This window comes from Bison bison, unplaced genomic scaffold (assembly GCF_000754665.1).
Source record: "Bison bison bison isolate TAMUID 2011002044 unplaced genomic scaffold, Bison_UMD1.0 scf7180017864182, whole genome shotgun sequence".
Classification (NCBI taxonomy): Eukaryota; Metazoa; Chordata; class Mammalia; order Artiodactyla; family Bovidae; genus Bison; species Bison bison.
In genome coordinates this window covers 297,068-311,452 of record NW_011494754.1, presented here as the reverse complement: position 1 = coordinate 311,452, position 14,385 = coordinate 297,068, and the positions used below count along the sequence as shown (strand labels likewise).

The 14,385-nt window shown below is 38.7% G+C and overlaps 1 protein-coding gene across 4 annotated transcripts in view; it reads right to left on the bottom strand.

Moving 5' to 3' along the window:
- Window positions 1-13,249, bottom strand: part of SLC17A3 (solute carrier family 17 (organic anion transporter), member 3) — a 24,102-nt gene extending 10,853 nt beyond the window's left edge. Inside the window, exons 1-7 of one of the 4 annotated variants that reach the window (XM_010843487.1) lie at window positions 12,905-13,249; window positions 12,494-12,803; window positions 10,161-10,282; window positions 9,466-9,645; window positions 5,357-5,568; window positions 4,776-5,009; window positions 4,608-4,695 (exon numbers count right to left, since the gene is read on the bottom strand). In XM_010843487.1, coding sequence (XP_010841789.1) covers window positions 4,608-4,695; window positions 4,776-5,009; window positions 5,357-5,568; window positions 9,466-9,541 — 610 coding nt within the window. In that variant the 5' untranslated portion in view covers window positions 9,542-9,645; window positions 10,161-10,282; window positions 12,494-12,803; window positions 12,905-13,249. The remainder of the gene's footprint in view (window positions 1-4,607; window positions 4,696-4,775; window positions 5,010-5,356; window positions 5,569-9,465; window positions 9,646-10,160; window positions 10,283-12,493; window positions 12,804-12,904) is intronic. The other 3 variants (XM_010843489.1, XM_010843488.1, XM_010843486.1) reach the window with 3 other exon arrangements.
- Window positions 13,250-14,385: the final 1,136 nt, after the last annotated feature.

Genomic DNA, 14,385 nt, shown 5'->3' with positions numbered 1-14,385 from the left:
AAGAGACATATATATATATATATATGTGAGTTATAATTAACTTTAAATAAGTAGGACATAGGTACAATAATGTACCTATTGTCCCGTGACATTTATTTTTTAGTTGCAACCGGTCTTGTCACTCTAGATTCTACAGCCATTGTAATTGCTGAACATAAACTTAACTATCACTTCTGAACATAAACATAATTTATTTCTAAACAGTAAATTATCAGAAGTAGACTTGCTAAATCAAAGATTATACACTTTTTATTTTGACAGATACTGCTGAAGTATCCGGCTAAAAGGCCATACCAAATTAAGTTGCCAAAAAATACTTTTTCCTCATCTCTTGACAACATTGGACATTCTCAAAATTCTAATATAGTTTTCCAATGTGAATGTAAAACAGTATACCTTTTTTCTTTTTATAGTGAAGTTGAATTATTTTTCCTATGTCATTTTTTATTTCTTCTGTGAAAAGTCTGTTCATAACCTTTTAATTTCTTTCACCTAACTTTGCCTCAATTTATAGAATCTTTATGTGTTATAAATAACCCTCTGTCATGCTGGCTGCAATTCTATTCTCCCACTTTTAACTTTATTTATGGTGTGTTTTGTAATCCAGCTGTTGTAAGTTTTCATGGAGTTCAGATCTATGAGGTTCCTCTGTAATGACTTCTAGACACTCATTTGCTTAAAAGGGCTTTCCTGATCCTACAGTTAAAAAAAAAAGATCACTTCTGTTTTTCTTCTCATTTGGCCATGCAGTTTATTGAAGCGTCTTATCTGTGTTAATTCCTTAAGCTGCTGCTGCTGCTAAGTTGCGTCAGTTGTGTCTGACTTTGTGCAGGCTCCCCCATCCCTGGGATTCTCCAGGCAAGAATACCCAAGCGGGTTGCCATTTCCTTCTCCAATGCATGAAAGGGAAAAGTGAAAGTGAAGTCGCTCAGTCATGTCAGACTCTTAGCTACCCCATGGACTACAGCCTACCAGGCTCCTCCATCCATGGGATTTTCCAGGCAAGAGTACTGGAGTGGGTAGCCAGTGCCTTCTCCAATCTCCTTAAGCACCAATATCCAAATTTACAACTGAGGAAATAGAAACATGGAAAAGTTAATTAACCAGCCCAAGGTCATATAATTAATAAGAAGGAAATGCAGCATTTGAAATGAGACTGCCTGACTTCAAGGACACAAATCAATGAAGATGGAAATCAGTACCTTTTTCCACCACTGCATCCATCAAAGCTGCATTCTTTTCTCTAAACTCTCTGCCTTTATGCCAGTTATAATGGGGGACATGTCACTGCATCAATCCAAGACCTGGGCCCCTCTTGTTCTTTCCACCTGTTTGCATTCTATCTTAAATGTATTAACTCACCCCATTTTCCTTCTTACGTCTCACTCTGTGTTTTAAATTGGCTTGACAAACTGCAATTATAACACCTGTTTTTGTCTGTGAGCCTAACTGTTCCATGACTCCTGGCTTGGTTGTGTACCTGGGACTACCACTGTATTGAGGCAATTTCCCCATGATAGATATGCTTTATTTATTCAACGTTTATGTTTCTAAGACTTATCCATGTTGTTGCATTCAACTATTCATTTTCATTGCTGTATGATATATGATCCTTAGATTAAAGGTGTATGTGTGTGTGTTTCTATTACCTATGAGACCTGCCTCAAATATGAGCTACCAAATCTGTTTAGTCTGCTTACTCTTCTTCATTAATTTATTGAGCTTCTCAAGTGGTTATAAAGCTTCCTACCTATAGGTATACCTTTGTGGGCCCATTAGAAGAAAATAAAACACAGTATATTTTGTCCTAGAGGCTAGCAGTAGCTAGGCTCTTCTTCTAAGGACTTCCCCAGTGGCTCAGTTGGTAAAGAATCTGTCTGCAATGCAGGAGATCCAGGTTCGATCCCTGGGTAGGGAAGATCGCCTGGAGAAGGAAATGGCAACCCACTCCAGTATTGTTGCCTGGAGAATTCCATAAACAGAGGAGCCAGGCAGGCTACAGTCTGTGGGATCCCAAAGAATGGGACACAACTGAGTGATTCACTTTCACTTTCTGCTAAGGACAGGTACTTTTCTGAAAGTCCTCCTCCAATCTCAAGAGCTGAGTGATGCTGTCCTTAGTGCAGCCTACTAGGGAGCCCTAGCATGAGTGGAAATGGTAGTTTCTCTGAGAATCACTGAAGTAGGCAGGTAGGTTCAGTTCACTCCACCTGTTGATGGGTTCCTCCAATGACTTTTAGTCTGGGCCTCCCAGACAACCATAAGTTCTGTGTTCCCAGAACCAGGTTCTGGAGGCCATCTACCTGGGGCTGCTGATTCCCCAAAACCAAAGACAAGGGAGACTCTAGAACTTGCAGTCTTGTACGTTCCCAAGATTCCTCTAGACAGTCAGCTGACCTATCCCAGGTGCTCTGTCCCCATTTAACAGAAAATGAGAAGAAAAGGAGTTGCCACTTTTATAAGGTCACTGCCTTCATTCCAGTCTTTTAAATTTTCTTTCATGCTTTCCAACTCCTGAATTTCTTGTACTATATTCTGGAACAGTCTCTCTATATTTGTCCAGTTCACTGATGAGATGGCCTTATCCTCATATAGGTATTCAGATCTCTCATTTCAATTAAAAAATACTAGCAGTAATATTTTTAATTAGCAACTATTCTTTTTAAGTGAATGTCATGTACACATATCCCCCTGGGTCTCTCTGATATTATTCATTAATTATTTAAAATCTTCTCTTTTTCATTTGGATTAATTGCAGTTTTTGAGTTTGGTTTTTCTCTTTTACTCTCTTGATTTTCTCCAAATTTTTGAGGATTTAGGAAGACCATTCCTTATTTATATTTGAGGACATCCCTTAGTCAGCTGTGATAACCAAAGTGAATCTCCTTAGTCTAAACTGGAGCCTCCACTCTCCTACCAGTGGATGTGAGCTCTGATGACAAAGATTAAACCTCTGGAGTTGTGAAGGGCTCTCAAAAGGCATAAGGTCAGGGGTGTGTGTATGTGTGTGTACATGGCTTGTTGTCTGGACTTGAAGAGTCCTTGGCTCTCTAACTCAGCACTCATACTTTGGCCATCTACAATGTGTTAGAGATGTCTATCATCAAAGGTTGTATATTGTTACCCTGCTTATTTAACTTATATGCAGAGTACATCATGCAAAAGGCCAGGCTGGATGAAACACAAGCTGAAATCAAGATTGCTGGGAGAGATATCAATAACCTCAGATATGCAGATGACACCACCCTTATGGCAGAAAGTGAAGAAGAACTAAAGAGCCTCTTGATGAAAGTGAAAGAGGAGAGTGAAAAAGCTGGCTTTAAACTCAACATTCAAAAAACTAAGATCATGGAATCTGGTTCCATCATTTCATGGCAAATAGATGGGGAAACAGTGGAAACAGTGACAGACTTTCTTTTCTTGCACTCTAAAATCACTGCAGATGGTGACTGCAGCTATGAAATTAAAAGATGCTTGCTCCTTGAAAGAAAAGTTATGACTAACCTAGATGTCATATTAAAGAGCAGAGACATTTCTTTGCTGACAAAGGTCTGTATAGTCAAAGCTATGGTTTTTCCAGTAGTCATGTATGAATGTGAGAGTTGGACTATAAAGAAAGCTGAGCACCAAAGAATTGATGCTTTTGAACTCTGGTGTTGGAGGACTCTTGAGAGTCCCTTGGACTGAAAGGAGATCCAACCAGTCAATCCTAAAGGAAATTAGTCCTGAATATTCATTGGAAGGACTGATGCTGAAGCTGAAACTCCAATACTTTGGCCATCTGTTGCGAAGAACTGACTCCTTAGAAAAGACCTGATGCTGGGAAAGACTGAAGGCAGGAGGAGAAGGGGACAACAGAGGATAAGATTGGTTGGATGGGATCACTGACTCAATGGACATGAGTTTGAGCAAGCTCTGGGAATTGGTGACGGACAGGGAAGCCTGGCATGCTGTAGTCCATAGGGTCTCAAAGAGTCAGACACAACTGAGTGACTGAACTGAACTGAATGTGTTAGCCATACTGTTTCCATTTTCCATTACTCCTCAGTGTAACTGAAATTTCTTCCTCTGGAGATTTCATTCCAGGCACACTGTCCAGGCAGATCATTATCAGAAAGTTGTTCTCAGGACAACTGAGAGCAATTCCAAAGAAGATTAAGTTGGATCCATACCTTACACTCAACACTAGTATAAATCCCAGTATGTCAGAAATTTAAATATTAAAAAAAATGAAACCATGCATAATCAATAAAAACCATGGTTGGATGCTTTTGCAACATTTTCAACTATGAGTCAAAGTCCAAAAACCATAAAATAAAAGAATGATCAATTTGACTACATCAAAATGCATTTTTGAAAAATGGCAAAAATCCTTATAAGCAAAATCAAATCACAAATGACAGCCTGGGGGAAAATAACTGGAAGTCATGTCAGAGACAAAGGACCCATCCCCCTAATTTATAAATACTTGATCAACATTAAGCAGAAGACAAAGAATCTTGTAATTAAAAAAAAAAGTGGTCAAAAAACAAAAAAGCCAAACTGTCAAAGAACTCAGTGAAAGAATGTTGGATTGTAGTGGACTCGTTTCAGTTATATGTATTTACCTGATACGGAAATGCCACAGAGTTGACTTCGTTCATGTGGAGGACTCCATCTTTCCCAGATTGCAAACTGACCCCCGTATCCTAACCCCTGAAATAAAAATAGAGTTGATGCTATGTGGTCCCACAGAGATATTCATATTCAGTCATATTTATAAAATATCTGGGTACCAGGCTCATGCCCTGAAGTATTCGAGTTGCAATGAGGAAAACTAGTCCAAAGTCAGCTGCCAGAGGGGTGAAAAGAACAAGAAGTGAGGATCCAAGCAGAGCAGCACCAACCACTCGCTTTGTTCCTACTCTTCCAGCCAGGTATCCACTGGGAGCCAGTGTCAGAATCATGCCATAGTTGATAGCACTAAAGATGATGCCTTGGATTTGAGGGTTCCAATCATACACAGGGGCCTTAAAGAAAAAGACAATGCTTTGGTAAGCCATGCATAGGAAAGCCGTTTCATAACTTAAGAAGCTTCTTTAGATTTTTCACTTACTTACAAATCACAGTTTCCTCAATTAAAACTTTTTAACATATAAATTCTAAAAAATTATAGGGAGGGAAGTGGGAGGGGGTTCAGGAGGGGAACACATGTACACCCATGGCTGATTCATGTCAATGTATGGCAAAACCCACTACAATATTGTAAAGTAATTAGCTTCTAATTGAAATAAATAAATTAAAAAAAATTCTAGAAAAATAAACATTGAAATGAACAGCAAAAACAAAAACATAACTTGAATCTTTCATTGCTTACCCTTGCAGGAAGACTCTTTGGGGAATTATTTGGATCACCAAAGGAATTAACAGGCAACCCCTCAGTGGAGTCATTAAATGAGGGCTGATGGTTTGTGCTGTTGACCATGGCTATCATGGTGATATTAATGATAATATTTTGTGCCATTGTTATGAAGTTGCAGAGATGTACGATGAAGGCTATTCCATAGCGAGTGGAACAAATGCTAGGAGCTAGAAATATTAAGACAGTGTATTAGCACTTTCCTTATCGAACCTTTATTTACTTTTCACAAGTTAAAATACAGAAAAGTATCTCCTGATGATTCAAATGCACTTCTATTGGCTTTGGGAAAGAAAGATTACAAAAGGAGGAAACCACTGAGTTGAGTCAAGGGATGTTTTATACCACAGTTTTATAGACCCTGACTTGTTCTGGGGAGTTCTGTTCTTCTTGCAATTTTGTCTTTCCAATTCTTAGGTTATTGTAGTCTATGGCTGATGAAATTACTCATAGTTAAATATATAAAGATATGATATGTATTAAAAGTAAATATATACATAAAAATAAAATATGTATATATTTAAATTATATAATTTATAAGTACTAAATTATATACATATATACATAGATAATGTAAATTTTAAAATATTGAACAAGTTATTCACTGGTGTAGATTTATTATTCTTCTCATATGTCTTAGTGAGGGCAAACTTTCACTTAAATTTTGAAATTAAACCTATAAGTTTTCTCATTAGAAAAAACTTGACACCCACAAACTATGAAAAAATATAGTAAAAAAACAGAAAAAGAAATGAGCACAAAATTAAAATAATCTGTTTTTGTACTTTCAGGAAAGATGGCTATTGCCAGGAAGAAAGTATTGCAACAATCCAGAAGAGAAGTGAAGAAGTGTGGACTAGGCTGGCAACTGTAGAAGAACTAAGATATGATAAGATCCCAGACAGATCCCAGTAGGTAAGTAACTGAATCTTGGTTTCAAGTTTACAGATTGGGGGAGGAGCATTGGTGGGATTCTTATTCTAAACAGCAGAAAGAATGGAGTTGGCTGTTCACTGAGGAAGAGATCTGTGGAAAAAGAAGATTTGAGGCAGTGGAGTGATAAAGAACTTATTATTGGACAGTTAAGACAAGGATGCCTTTTAAGCACTCAGAAGATGCTGAGAATGTTCTTGGACATAAAACTCTAGAGTTTAGGAGAGATGTAGAGGTTGAGGCATAACACTGGGATTTAATAATCTACAGATAATACTTGAAACCATGATATTTAGAAAATGAGAATAAATAGAGAAGATAACCAAGGACTGACTAGGGTTCTCCAACATTTGGAGGTTGGATAAATTGGGAGAAATTGGCAATAGAAACTGAAAAAGAAGGGTAGGTGGGCTAGGAGAAAACCAGGAAGAATGTGGTGACCTCAAAGCCAAGGCATAAGGGGCTACAGCTAGGAGGGAGTCAGAAAGTATGTCAGGTGTTTCTGGTAAGTTATATAACATGATGACTGAGAATTAACTCATTTAACCCTCACAACAATCCTAGGAGGCAGCTACTGCTATTGTTTTACAGGTGCAGAGAGGTCAGCTAACAGAATAGCTCAGGTGTCTATGCTCTTACCCACTGTGCTGCCCCTATTCTGTCCCAGATGATTCCATGAGAATACCTTTGTCACAACCCCAGTGCCCTATGGGGTTTGTAGGTGTAGGAGACGAGGATAATACTATGCATCATCAAGAAGTCCTCAAAACTTCAAGAAAAGAAGTGCCTTGAGGTTTACAAAAGAGCCTTTCCCCCAATGCTATACTCTCTTAAGTGGAGTACTAATCTTTGCATTGAATGGAGGGAAGGAGGAAGAATTTGGAAGAAACTGGAAAATACACTGTAATTAGAATGAGGAGTTCAAAAATAATATCTTTGTAAAGTTTTCCTTTTTCAGGAATGGATGATGATTTCCAGTGTCAATCAGATCAGCTAATAATTTATCAGTTCTTGTGGCCTCTGATTTCTCCAATGTACTTTGTCATCATGGAGGCCAAAGGCTATTAAAAGGGATTATCAGCAAACCAGGTGACTAATGCTTCATAAATGGGTGGAGTGAAGACCCACCTCATGTGATTGCTGAAAGATCCACTAGGGAGTATATTTAAAAGGCTTAGTCTACTGCTTGCTGCATATTAAGTTACAGGCAGCACAGTGGATAAGAGCATAGACACCTGAGCTATTCTGTGTCCTAAATCTCTTTGTCTTTTTGACTGCCCTGAGCAATTTTCAGAATCTTAGTTCCCTGGTCAAGGATCAAACCCAGGTCCCCTACCGTAGAAGTTCAGAGTCTTAACCTTTGGACTGCCAGGGAATTCCCACTGTATGTGTCCTTAAAAATGGTTTCCTGTGTCTAGTGAAAATATATGAAAAATAATGTTGGTGCAACATCTCATGTGTTAAATTTTTACAAGTCAGTATATAATACAAAAATACTACATTTGGTCAAATTTACTTAAGGTACATCATTTTTGCTCCACTAAGAATCAACTGATCAACTAATCAACAAATCAAACTTAATAAATCCCAAACTAAATTCCTATGTTCCCCTCCCAATCCTGCTCCACCCAAATTGCTTTCCAACTCAGCTGACAGAAGTACCATCCTTCCAAATACTTTACAATTTATCCTTGATTTTTCTTCCATAGCCTACACTCATCTACCTAGAACAGAGTGTTGTCTTTACATTAAAAATGTATGTAGAATTCTACAGCATTTGCAGTGCTCTAGTTATACCATAAATTTGGTCACACCCTTTTCTGCTCAAAATTCTCTATGTAGCCTCATTTTGTTCAGATTAAAAACTAAGGTCTCTATAATGGCCAATGGAAATGAAATATTTGTAACCATTGCTTCAAATTTGTATTTTTCTTAGGAAAAAGGCCTGAGGAAGTACTAATTCCAACTGTAGACAAGTGTCATGTTAAAGGATATCATGAGATGTATATATACATGTATTGGAAAGGAAAATGGCAACCCCCTCCAGGATTCTTGCCTGGGAAATCCCATGGACAGAGGAGCCTGGGGGGCTACAGTCCATGGCGTCACAAAAGAGTCAGACGTGACTTACAGTGACTAAACAACAACAACATACATGTGTGTGTGTGTGTACACACGCACAGACATACACACACATGCATACAGATATGTTATATATAATATATACAATGTTATATCTATGTAACTACATCTATCAGTTAATCTATGTATATGATGTGCTAAGTCGCTTCAGTTGTGTCTGACTCTTTGCGACCCCATGGACCATAGCCCACCAGGCTTCTCTGTCCACGGGATTCTCCAGGCAAGAATACTGGAGTGGTTTGCTATGCTCTTGTCCAGGGAATTTTCCCAACCCAGGGACTGAACCCACAGCTCCTGCAGCTTCTGCATTGCAGGAGGATTCTTAACTGCTGAGTCACTGGGATAGGTAAGAAAAAAAGAAAAAAAAAAAGTAGCTACACAACTTAAATATACAACCCCAAGATGAATTTTCAGGTAAAAAATACTTTCTCTATTGGATATATAGGAAAAATAATATGTATCCTTTAAGAATAATGATTATAAGGCAAACAGAAACATGTGTGGTCCAAAATACACAACATAATATATACATCACAGAATTATGTAAAATATACATATAAAGAGAGACAATAAAAAAATCACAGTGGTTGAATTAAGCTTATTAATTTTTTCATTTCTTGATTTTTTTAAGGTTTCTGTAATTTTTTAAATTTTCCTAATTAAGCAATGTAATTATGCTTATAATATTACATGCAGTGACAAGCAGAGTACACAATACCGCAATGTACAATGTGTAGACAAATTGGTAGCAATTATCAAGAATATAAATGCATATGGATTAAGATTAGAAGGTAATCATCAAAAGTAAAATACATTTTTAGAATAGCGGTATTTGTTTCTTTCATTTTGCAAAGGTACAATAGTAGTATTGAATACTTGATTTCAAAAAAAGAATTATACAAGTTAAAAGATACAAATTCATTTCTTTGCATTACAACGTTGTAAAAATCCACCATAAAATCCTAAAACCACCTAGTCGAGACCGAGTTTACCTTTCCTAGGACTGAGCTTCTCATCCCCTTGTATATCTTGAGAGTTCTTCCCTGCTGTGGGACTCAATTCTGTCATAGTGGCAACTGTGTTCTTCTCTTCTGATGTCTGTTTTTCACCTCTCAGGGTGATGGAGTGTGATCCAGTATATCAGGCATGAGAAAAGAGACTCCTTTACAACACTTAAAAAGTGGGCAACAAAAAAAATTAAATAAAAATAAAAAGTGGGCAACAGGCAAACAAAAGCTGGTGGGAGTCACTTGGAGTCAAGTAGTCCACCTGACCAGGAGCCACTCTCCTATCTAGCTACCCCTTTGGCAAGGTAGAGCAGGCCAAAGTAACCTAACTCTAATTCACATCTGGCTGAATCTTGTCCAACATTTATTTACATTGTTTAACCTGTGATCAGAAGCAGCTTTGTTTCAGGAAGAATCTCTAGCTCTAGAATCAGAGGACCTCTGATACTTCTTAACTTGGCAATAGCAGACAAATTAATAGACTGTTCCTTTATCTGCCTGTTCCTTTATCTGTCAAACTACTGTGATGAATTTCATTAAATATTACTGACTACCAAAAAAACAAGTTGGGCCATTCCATCTGGGTTGGGTAGAAAAGGATCATCACCTACACTTGGCTCAATACAATGGGTATACCTAAGGTTTGGAACTGTTTATTATTTAGGATCTGGAGTACTCACCATGTGCTGATTTCAGAGTGGTAGATTTGGAGCTTGGCGTTCCTTAGTTCATATCCAGGCTTGTGATTTACCTAATGCACCAAGTGTTACCAGGAGCAAATTTGTGTATTTCAGTTTCCCATCTGTTGTTAATAACAATGACAACAACAACAATGCAGCTGCAGCACCTTCATCAAGGATTTATACAGATTCAATAGACTGCACATGGTTGCTATATGGTTTATTGGCATCATTGCTGGAGTTTATTTCACTCAGCATAATTATTTTGAGTTTCATCTATGCTGCCCATATTAATACTTTATTCCTTTTTATTGCTGAGCAATACTTCATGGCATGGTTATATCACAATTTGTTTACCCAGTCATCTTTTGATGAAAAATTGCATTATTTGCAGTTTGTGGCCATTAAAAACAAAGCTGCCATGAACATTCAAGCACAGGTCTTTGTTTAGACACGTGCGTTCATTTCTCTTAAATACCTGTAAGTAGAATGGCTGGGTTATATAAAGATATGTTTAACTTTTTAAGAAAATGATAGATTGCTTTTCAAAGTGGTTGCACCATTTTACATCCTCACTAACAGTGTATAAGAGAGTTCCAGATCCTCTACATACTAAACAGTTTGTTGTGGTCAGTCTTTTTAATTTTAGACATTCTGAAAGATGTGTAGTAATATCTCATCATGGTTTAATTTTTATTTCTCTAATGAGGTGGAGCATCTTTCTATGTGTTCATTTGCTATCCATATATCTTCTTTAGAGAGGTATCTCTTCAAATCTTGACATGAGGCATTCTAATTCCCTGGTGTGGCCAGGACTTTTTAAAAATAGACCTTTTACACCTGAAACTAACAACATTGTAAACCAACTATACTTCAATTTTACAAAATAGGCCTTATACACATAGGTTAACTGCCCTGATTTTAAGCGCAAATATTGTTTGGGAAATACTTGACTAAATAATAAATATGTGGCCAGACACATTGTCTTGTACAACCTGGCAATGATAACAAGCATATGTTTTTTTTGTTAACAACTTTTCTCCATGTGTGATATTTATTCTTACTTCCATGTTCTGCTGTGATGTCAGTGTAACTCTGTGGTTATGAGACTTTACCATCCCCCTACTGTAGGACTATTTGGACTGGAACATTCTGAATGTCAGATTACTTCCAGTTTTCTACTATCTCTATTCCAGACAACAAGGCATGCCTTGTCTTGGAAACCAGAGTGTCCAGTCCCAGCAGATGTGACCATATACATGAAGATAATTCTCAGGAGATTTTATAAGCATTCACTCACACAGCTAAACAGGTGGCTAAGCATAGAGAGCAAATAGAGATCCACATAAGGGAAAGCTCTGAGAGCATTTGGCTATCAAGGGAGTATCTGAATTTCAGGAAAGCTTAGTGACCTCAAGAAAGTTTGCTGGCTAGATGCCCTGGCAGTGAAGTTGCCAGGATAATTTCACTCCCATTAGCCTCCAAGGCCTAGGGGTATCCAAAAGAAAGTACATATATATCATATGTGTTTTCTATTTATATATGTGTTTACATCCACATGTACACTCACACATATTTTTTAACAGCTACCTTATTTTCCACTATTGGTCAAGAAAACCCTGCTGGTTGCCTGAATCAGAGATAATATGGCATCGTGAGATGTTTCTGGTTTGAAGTCATGTTCACAGGGAATCATTCTGAGGCTTACCTTCCTGCAGAGCCCCCTGGGTTTAAAGGCTGGGGTGTTCTAGCAATAGCACCCTGTCTACACATCTGAGAGGCCACAAGGACCACCAAAAACTTGTAACTTCTACATCCCTGCCTTGAGGATTCTCCCTGATCACCTCCTGCCAACTATCCTCAACCCACCTACCATTTCCTGGTGGCCCTGGTGACCATTCCATTGCCTCTTCTATCCCCAACCATTTTTGTTTGGTTAAATTTCACACCATCTCACTGGTTCTGACTCAGCATTCCTCTAGATGCTGTCTTAGACCAGAGTCACCCCCAGCTCTGTCTTGTGTCAAAGTCCTGGGCCCTAATTGATCTGGATAGGAAACTAAGGCAATGAACTTGGTTACAAAAGGCTAGAGTCCTTCAGAAGGACACTGGGAATAGCCCTGTTGCTGCTGTGAATCTGCCCAGGAGAAAAATCCTGCACAACCTTAATGGGGGTGGGAGGGAATGAATCTTCATGTAAGAGATGGTGATGTGGTTGCCAATGCTTTCTTATCTGGAGTGTTCTTTCACAACTACTCTATAGCCCTTCCTGTGTGTCCCACCAGCTGTTGCGACAACAGAAATTATGATAACCACACTTATTAACTACTAACCCAGGCAGTTCACATCAACACCAGATGGAGATATTATTGACCCTCTTCATCCAGCTCATCCCATTGGTAAATGAAAGCGCTGATGTTTGTTCACAAGCCCCCAAATTGAATTCCCAAATCTCAGCCTTTAAACATTTCACTGGAGCACCTGTTTCTTGGAAAGGTCTTCCACAGTTGGCATTTTCTCAAAGTTTTGGGTTATCAGGAACAAAACTTCAGCCTCCTGCTTCTACCTCTCTTCTATCCATGTATTAATGAGATGGGGCTTTTATATCTTCACTTGCTTTTTTTTTTATCAATATGAGAAAACCTGAGACATGGGGGTATACAAAAATTGTCAAAAATATACAACTGTTACACAGAAAGGACCCTTCGAGGTCTTTCACAGCAACACCAAGATAAGTGACTTACCGATTTAGTGTCTGAGGAAGGACTTCGATTTAGAACCTGCTCTCCCTTCAAGCTCTCACCCTGTACAACTTTGCCCGCAAGCAGCTGCAGATGCTTTGCCACTCTGGGGCTTGACTCAGTAATCATTAATGAGATTCATCAAACTAGAAGCTAAATGAGAAGGCATCTTGCCAAGTGGCCGTTGGGGAAATGTGCCTTGAATATTCAGAATCTGAACCTCCTCTGCACTTTCACCTGCTTATCTACCGACGTGAGATTCTTGACCTTTCTCCTTGGGTTCAGTTCAGTTCAGTTAAGTCGCTCAGTTGTGTCCGAGTCTTTGTGACCCCATGGACAAAAGTATGCCAGGCCTCCCTGTCCATCATCAACTCCTGGAGTTTACTCAAACTCATGCTCATTGAGTTGGTGATGCCATCCAGCCATCTCATTCTCTGTCATCCCCTTCTCCTGCCTTCAATCTTTCCCAGCATCAGGGTCTTTTCAAATGAGTCAGCTCTTCACATCAGGTGGCCAAAGTACTGGAGTTTCAGCTTCAACATCAGTCCTTCCAATGAATATTCAAGACTAATTTTCTTTGAATGGACTGGTTGGTTCTCCTGGCAGTCCAAGGGACTCTCAAGAGTCTTCTCTAACACCACAGTTCAAAAGCATCATTTCTTTGGCGCTCAGCTTGCTTTATCGTCCAACTCTCACATCCATACATGACTACTGGAAAAACTATAGCCTTGACTAGACAGACGTTTGTTGGCAAAGTAATGTCTCTGTTCTTTAATATGCTCTCTAGGTTGGTCATAACTTTTCTTCCAAGGAGTAAGTGTCTTTTAATTTCATGGCTTGCAGTCACCATCTGCGGTGATTTTGGAGCCCCCCAAAAGAAAGTCTGCCACGGTTTCCACTGTTTTTCCATCTATTTGCCATGAAGTGATGGGACCAGATGCCATGATCTTTGTTTTCTGAATGTAGAGCTTTAAGCCAACTTTTTCACTCTCATCTTTCCCTTTCATCAAGAGGCTGTTTAGTTCTTCTTCACTTTCTGCCATAAGGGTGGTGTCATCTGCATATCTGAGGTTATTGATATTTCTCCCGGCAATCTTGATTCCAGCTTGTGCTTCATCCAGTCCAGTGTTTCTCATGATGTACTCTGCATATAAGTTAAATAAGCAGGGTGACAATATACAGCCTTGACATACTCCTTTTCCTATTTGGAACCAATCTGTTGTTCCATGTTGAGTTCTAACTATTGCTTCCTGACCTGCATACAGATTTCTTAGGAGGCAGGTCAGGTGGTCTGGTATTCCCATCTCTTTCAGAATTTTCCACAGTTTATTGTGATCCACACAAAGGCTTTGGCATAGTCAATAATGGAGAAATAGATGTTTTTCTGGAACTCTCTTGCTTTTTCCATGATCCAGCGGATGTTGGCAATTTGACCTCTGGTTCCTCTGCCTTTTCTAAAACCAGCTTGAACATCTGGAAGTTCA